General features: G+C 41.1%; 1 protein-coding gene across 2 annotated transcripts in view; it reads left to right on the top strand.

The window, feature by feature from the left end:
• Positions 1–226: 226 nt before the first annotated feature.
• Positions 227–8,318, top strand: part of strn (striatin) — a 31,343-nt gene continuing 23,251 nt past the window's right edge. For both annotated transcript variants that reach the window (XM_023963688.1, XM_023963687.1), the window contains exon 1: positions 227–584. In XM_023963688.1, the coding sequence (XP_023819456.1) occupies positions 372–584 (213 nt within the window). In that variant the 5' untranslated portion in view covers positions 227–371. The remainder of the gene's footprint in view (positions 585–8,318) is intronic.

Here is an 8,318-nt window from a genome sequence, read left to right as displayed (position 1 = left end):
TTTGGTCACATGAATAGGAAATACAGAGGTGTATATTAGCATTTATTTATGATTAGTTTTATTAAAGATAATGACGTTTATTTAAATTGAACAGGATTTATTAAATGGGGTGGGGTGGGGGTATTAGTCTTTTGGGGGGACCCGGGCCCCTCCTGGGGCCGCCCCTGCGAGTGAATCAAACGATGCCAGCCAACACGTTGTGGGTGTGGCTCCGCGGTGACGTCACCCCGTGACAGCTAGCTGTCAGAAAGTGAGTTCATTCGCCTCACACGGCGGAGACACAGCGCTTTCGACACGGTTTTCGCCTTCTGTTGGTATCGAGCCCAGCAGGTCATCGAGACTGCAGCCCAACCGCTTCACCGAGCCCGGCCATGGATGAACAGGCAGGGCCCGGCGTGTTCTTCAACAACAATAACAACTCTGTTCTGCCGGGCGGAGGGAAAGGACCGCTGCCGGATGGCGACGCAGGGGAGGCGGCGAGAGCGCAGTACAGTATCCCGGGGATCTTGCACTTCCTGCAGCACGAATGGGCCCGTTTCGAAGTAGAAAGAGCTCAATGGGAGGTGGAACGAGCCGAATTGCAGGTAAATAAACCATAATGTTGCAAACACAACACAAACTTAAATATTTGTCGGATTTAGGTCATTTTTAGACGAAGTCGTGATGAGTTTCTGGCTTCGATTGTTCTGGTTAGCTGCTAGCTTTAGCATTGCTGCTAAAGGAGCTACAGCGCCAATCCGACGAGTGTTTGCGACCTTTTTACTCTGACTCATGCCCCCCTAACTCGTGTCCTACCTTTAGGGGCTCATATTCTGTCTTTATGTGCTGTCTTTACATTCACACGACGGAACTAACTAGCAGCTAAATGCTATTACATGTACTAGCAAAGTAGTTATTATTATGTAGGGCACAACAGATTGTGTAGCTACACGCTACACACTGCTACCTTCATTCCACGGCTAAATTCATAGCACCTCACCTACGTTATTCTTTAAATCATATATTTATATGTATAATTATATTTTCGTTTTTTATGCGATTTAAGGAAATATAAAGTTAGGGAGACGGTTTTTGCTTATATATCCAGGAGGAGTCACAGTTTTCGATTAGTAGAGGCTACGTCTCCCTGTTTGATATTAAAATAATTATCCGCTGTGTTTTTGTACTTTTAGCTGCTCTAAGTGTTAAAATAAGTATTGTTTTAAAAACCCGTTGGGTTTAAAGGTTAAACCTTTCACTCCAAGCAGATTTAATGCCATAAATATACAATGTTTTTGCTAAATTTATTATTGTTTTGATTAGGTTAATGTTGATTAAATGACGTCTTTTGTGGGATTGTATAATATATTTAAATATTATTCTATGTTTTATTATGATTATGCTTCCATTCGTCTTTTTCATTTTGGCTTAAAAAAAGGAAATCAAAGTCTGTGACTTTATATCTAACACAACTTTGTCTCGGTTTGCGTCACCAACATGCTTTTTTGTTTTTTAAAAACAGTTTTAATTGTAACAAATATATATATCTTGGGTTGTGTAATAATTTGTAGGCCAAGACTCATCTGAAAAAGAGATCTGCAATGGGCTTTCCTGGTTAAATAATGAATAAACTTTTTTTTTTAAATTCCTCATCTTCTAATCCGTTTGTTCCCTTTCGGGGTCACGGAGCTGCCAGGGGTCGCCAGTCTGTCGCAGGGCTACAATTACACACATTCACACCTAAGGACAAGTTACAGTAACAAATTAACACATGAAGTATGTTTTTGGACGGTGGGAGGAAGCCGGTAGAAAACCCACGCATGTCCCCTATTGGTGTTCTATCCTTGCTGTGAGAGCGCTAACCAGCCATGGATAAATGTAAAAAATAAAATACTTTTTTTTTAAATGATATGAGTGAGCAGCATTCAACTTCATGGACTCGGAGCCAAATTTCTAGCATGTTTGCAGGCAGCACTTCAGCTAAGAAAGCGATCAAAAATGAGGGGGGGGGGTGTCACTGGATTGTTGCTGCACTGGTGGTGATCTTCACCTCCATCGGGGTTGCCTGGACTCTGCACACCTTCAGTTTCAGTCTGTGGGGTAGATTACGTTGCATCTCTGATGTTTAGAGACAAGATGATGGGTTCTGATGCTTAAGCAGCCGCGACTTAACCACGGAGGGGAACGGAGGGGTTTTTTGTGTGTCGCTCCTTGGAAAGTGTCGAGTACCTGTATGTGTTTCATCCTTATAATTGGACAGTAGGCCTGCACAATAAATCGCATACAAGGTATTACAATTGGGCGGCTGGGTAGCTCGGTTGGTAAGGTGGGAAGCTACCACGCAGGATACCAGGGTTTGATTCCCGGACGGGAATGATCAATGGTACTGGGGGCAATAACCATAACATTAACATCAACAACACGCTACTGCCTCCCGAACGTGGCTTGGCTGCAGCTCACCGCTCCCCCAGGGGATGGGTCAAATGCAAATCCCACCTTCGAGGGAAAAATACAGTAATAAAATAGGAAAATATGTTTTTGGTTGTTTTGATATTTATTCATGTATTTCAAGTTATATCGTCATCGCAATATTGATCACTGATATCGTATATCGCGAGTTTTCCCTCATGTCATGCAGCCCTATTAGACAGGTTTATGTGGTTTGGCTTTTTGTGTCATGGTGATAGTGCAGCCACTCGAGCATGATTTACTCGTACAGTTTTGACTCTAATAACTATTATGTGGTTTATAGTTTAACATCAGAATAAGGGTTAAATGTAAAGATGGACTTGTAATCCCCTTCAAGGATAGTTTTAGTAGTTTTGCAAAGAACATGTTGGTTACTCGGAGAAGATTGGGCGGCACAGGTATGCAGAGGAAGATGCCTTCAAGCAAATGGTTTTAAATTGAAATGATCAAATGAACGCCCTCATAATCGGCCACAGATTGGCTCTTCATCGACACACATCTGTGGATTTCTTTTAAACATAAGAGCAGACAGGTAGAGCTGTTGCTGTTTGGGCGGAAAGTAAACCACAGTTCCTGTAGGAATGCGGCCCAGCCAGCTTGTTAGGTCATGTTTGAGGCCACTCGCTTTATTGGAGAAACTGTACGCGCCCAACCCAACTACTCCTGTCGCTGAGCCATTTCTAGGTAATGCACAGGCCACTGTGGCTCCTGATTAGTCTGCTGTAGTTGATCGTTTAATCCCAGTTGTAGATTACATCCAACCGACCTTATGTTATCTTGGTAATAAAAGGAACAAAGTCTTCTAAAAACTGGAGTTTTTACAGCATTTGGTGGATAAAATAAAATTCTGTTATGAGGTATAAATAAAAAAATCCATATAAAATGACCTTGGTTGACTGCTTGTATTTTAAAAGTATGAAATAAACTAATAAGCTGTCATATTTTAAATCTCATAAACTATTACTCTTGTTTTGGTAACTTCCCAGTATCATGGTGATGAAGCCATTCTGTCCATGAATATACTGTAATCTATTGAAGCAATGACAAATAGGTCAAATGCTGAATTTAATTAGATTACCAGGTGAGAATAAAACGCTTAAAACCATTACAAATGTCCTTTTGATTTATTTTTGTTTCTATCGTTTTATCGATTCAGATTATTGGTTTTGCACGAGCAGATTTTCTGAAGTAAATCAAACTGGTCTTGGATGTAAACAATTAATAATAAAAATTGATAAGAATTTAAGTGAAACTGGTTTAACTGTGAAGATGATGTTAAATAAAAACAATCATTTGTAAATTGTTTTTATTTAACATATTTAGGCTTTCTTATTGATTTTCCCTTTTTATTGTTAAATATTTGTGTATTTAATGGTTGTTCATACATAAGTGACATTAAAATCTGTTGGTTAGCATAATACTCAAACAAATTTACATTTGTATTCATAATGCATATCTGGTTTACCTGTTCATGACTTCAGAGATGGCTTCTATCAGTCCAATGGTTTTTTCCCACCAATAATTTAAAAACAAAACCGATAAATTGGCTGTTTTTAGTTTTGTTCAGATAATCTTCCAGTGTTTTGTGTTGTTTGGCTGCTTTAGCACAAAGCAGAGTTCGTTTTGTGATTGAGATTTAATTGATTAAAGCTGATTAGAGCAGATCCTGCGCAGGCCTTTTGACGGAGTTGGATCACGTTTCAGCCAGTGGAGGCCAAGTGTGTCTCATCAGCTCTTTAGTTCTGGGGAAACCCCTGCTCCATATGGGTATCTCTTTACCAGAAGTATCTGTCAGGAGCCAGAATCTGACACCAGGAAGAAGGTTGAAGGTGACTTGGGTTGTGCCACGGTGGTTCTGTGTGTGTGAAGGCTGAACGTATTTAGAAATGAATGCTTTATCCCAGGCTGGGATTGTTGACACCAGCCTGTTTTTGCTGGATTACTTATTGCCGTTGACTTTTCCCCGCCAGTGGCCGAGTTACGGCGATATTTAGCTCGGGGGGGGTGAAAAAGAGCATGTAAACATTCAGGCGCATTCAGAAATTCAGAGGTAGGAGTCCCCCGCCTGTCCTCGGTTCATATCCACCCCCATGCTGCAGTTATTTTTGCCCTTTTCGTGCTCCGCGGCGAGGGAAAGGACGAAAAAAGCACTGCCTGAAACACGTTAAGTGCTGCTTTCTCCGTGTCCTTGATTACATTAAAAACGCACACAAACACGGCTTTTAGAGAAAATTGCAGATTATCTTAAGTGGTTTAAAAGTATTTGTTTTTTTCCTCTAACGGATCCCCGAGGGGGTCCGTGTTTGTTCAGCAGAGACTTGTCTTCCAAGCTTTCTTTCTCCGTCCTCATTGGCTGAGGAGCCACTTGGCTTGTTATTCCCCCTCATTTCTCCATTCACACTTCCAGCCTTTATCTGGTTGGGTGGGTGTGCGGGACAGCTGCTTGGTTCCGCCACAGAGTCGCCTGCTGCTCCACCACACTTTATCTGAACTGTAAATTAGTGCACTCATGAGTACATGGAGTTATCTCAATGTCATCTGCTAATCCGTCTCTTGTTTTGTTTTTTTAGCATTGGTGGTTCCAACTTTTTTAAAACAGGCTCTTTTACATTGATTTTTAAAATAAATGTCCATTTTCTTTGTCCTGTTTTGTTAGGACCAGATTGTTATCGCAATTCTTCTTTCTTCCTGCGCTCGGAGGGGAAATTTTAGCCCCATCACATACCCCAAAACTCACCAAAATTTGCACATGGCTAACCCCCGGTGAAAATGAATTTTGACATATTTAGATGACCCTTCCCAAAAAAAAAAAAAAAGATGACATCACGTTAGAGAAACCATAAACACACGATATCCAAAGGAAGTTTTAGGATTAGTATGGGATGGCCACCGGGCCTACAGCTAGCAGCTCCGCTATGTCCTCAAGCATGAACAGGAAGCTTCCTGGGCAAAACATTGGTTTTTGAAGTTATATCGTGGCGATCTCGCAAAAGTGGCGTTCCCCTGTTGCTTGTGAATTTTTTTACTGGAACATTGTTAAAATATAATACATGAATCGTTGGCTCAAGCTGAACAAAACTTTATGTCATGCAATATGAGCATTTTAGGAATGTTAAGAAAAAAACCTCGGTTGCCAAGGAAATCAAAAAGTTTACTTTTGCAGATTCCTCTAAAAATTACATCGACCTGTTCGTCACCCCCCGAAGACCAATAAATAAAATGGTTGCTATGGAGATAAAGCCAACAGAAATCCCCTATTTAAAAATATATATGTATTTTTTTCATCAATTTGTCGCATGCAGCTCTGAGCAGGGTGGTAGGGGCAGAAGGGGACAGTAAGACGCATATGGCAGCCTCTCAGCCTGTGAGGGGGGGGTAAGAAGCGGGTAGCTTACCATACAACGCCACTGGCCGCTTTAATTTGTTGTTGCAATTCTGAATTTGTCAGTCCCCAACCTCACAACGTTTCCTGCTTCTTTTATGAGTGGATCTTTAAAGCCATTTGGTCAGACAGGCTAGAAATACCAGAGCAGTATTGTAAGTTGAGATAATGGCTCAGCATTTTCATCCTGTGGTTGACACACACAGGAACCCACTCAGAGACCTTCAGATGCTGCAGTGCTTCCACTCTCTCTCAGTAATAGAACACTTTAATGCCTCTGTCTGATGCTAACCATTTACAGACTGTTTCTTGACTTTATTGCTTCATCGCCGTTTTCCAGCTCTGGAGGCTGCAGTTTACCTGCTTGTGCCGATGTGTTACAGAAAGTGCTGATGCTGGAGACTTTTCCAGCACGTCCAAAGACTTCTGTAATATGAATTCATCCTCGTGTGAAGAAAGCAGCCCCCTTGTTCTTCTGAAATTGTGCCTGTGTGCTCGCACCCTTTCTGAGATAACACTGCTGTGTCAACTTGACTGAAGCTCGGTAACAATAAAGTGTAAAAAGAAGCTGAAGTGAAAACTCATGAAAGCAAACGTGTGTTGTGAAAGCTTAGGAAGAGATGGATGACTTTGGCTGTGTGGGGGCTTTCTTTGGCTTTCTCAGTAACATGTAGAGATGAAGGATGGGATTTCTTCCAGGTAACAAGGGGGGAAAAAAAGATCTAAATTGTGTCACCTCATTGTGTCACCCCCCCAACCAGAAAAAGGTCCCTGAACAAGGAAGATGAACGTTATTAGCATTCAAATGGGGAAATACTAGTCTTTTTGTGGTCAAATTCAACTGTGTTTATAACAATTGTAGTGTGACAATTGGAGCACCAAATGAAACTATGGTAGTTCTACCTCCATGTTCTCCAAACAGTTCTGTTTTTGAACTAACACCAAGTTGAAGCTTATTTTATATAAGTACATTAAAAAACGGTGCCAAAAACTTCCAGTTTAGCTGATTTGTTGATAAGTAACATACATTTTTCTTCAAGTAGTAAAGAATTTTAGGCAGAATGCTTTGCTCCTTGCTTCTGTTGATTTTTCTGCTGCTGCTAGTGTAATGGCATGTGTGGAATGTATTTGGCTGGTTATCAGGTCAGCCATCATGGATCTCCTTGGTTTGTGGTAACAGATGTAAACCCAGTGCTCACTGGAGGAGGATTGGTAGCATTCTAAACCTTAAACTCACACTTTCATTTCTTCCTCGTGAAGCTCCGGGTTGTAGATGAAGCTCAGTCTTTGCCGTGGGGACATAGTAGAGTTTCTGCTGCATTTCCTCTGTCCACATAAATAGACTTATTGTGTTGTAGTTGCTGTGGTAATGATGAATCGCAAGCCTGGAAGGAAATATGTCTGGCATACTTTGAATTCTTCTGTAATTCAGAAAAATGGCTGAGAGTAAAGCTCTGATGAGAAAATTCAGATGTCCGTGTAAATTGAGAGTTTTTGTTATAAAACGTCATTTTACAGTACATTTTTTAGCAACTTTTCTGAGATCATAGAGAATGCTCTCTGAAAAATAAAGCGTTAGCTTGGTCTAGTTTTTACTATTGCTTTAAAAATGTCATCCCATAATAGCATTGAACTAAAAGAGGATAACCAGTAAAGTTTTTTCCCTAAATAGAGAATAACATCAGTGTTTTATTCTCATTTTAGTGTTTGTTTGCATGTAAAAACATGAGCTCTAATCAACATCCTTTGGAGCATCCCGGGTCTGCTGGTTGTTTTTTCGCTGCCTCATTTTCCTGTCGGAGGAGCTCGGCGAGCTCGATGGATGCTCCTTTCTCCACGCCGCTCGCTCAGACGGGACTGAGGAACCCCTTATCCAGGAGCGCTATAATGCAGTCAGTGTGAGGCCGGCCGGGAATGAAATGCTTCCTGTGTCTCTTTATGGCCTGAGTTGACTCATTGCATTCTTCTCAGGGTTAATGTTTGACAGAGGAGGGATGGCGAGCTGCACATTCAAAGAGCTGCTCTCTTCTTGATCTCTGCTGCCACAGAAAGCCAGCACTTGATGTGGACCAGGGAGTGAATGCTGAGTCGGTTAATGCAGATGCACCGTTTACCCCACAGTTAAGTCTCAGGTGCAGCAGGTTCTGTAACCAGCTGAACTGTTATGGACATAGTTTTTTTTACATTTTCTACCTTTATGCAATAACTTTTCAGGCCAAAATGTTTTTTTTTTTCACCACGGTCTGTTTTATTAATAAAAACAATTACAATTTTGTCGTCATTACTGTTTTTGTGCATTTTTAGTGTGAAGTCACAAATGTGGAGCATGAAGTGGCTTCAGTTTAATTTCATTGATGAAATATGATCAAGTACCGGTTTGAAATGAAACCAAAAGGAATAAAAACATTTTGACACCAGTGTTAAGGCAAATGGTGCAATAAATGGTCACTTGGTGAATTCCAAGTGCACATGATTAACCTGATTGTCC

Source organism: Oryzias latipes, chromosome 15 (assembly GCF_002234675.1).
Source record: "Oryzias latipes chromosome 15, ASM223467v1".
Taxonomy (NCBI): domain Eukaryota; kingdom Metazoa; phylum Chordata; class Actinopteri; order Beloniformes; family Adrianichthyidae; genus Oryzias; species Oryzias latipes.
The sequence above is the reverse complement of the archived record's forward strand: the minus strand, read 5'-3'. Positions and strand labels throughout refer to the sequence as shown.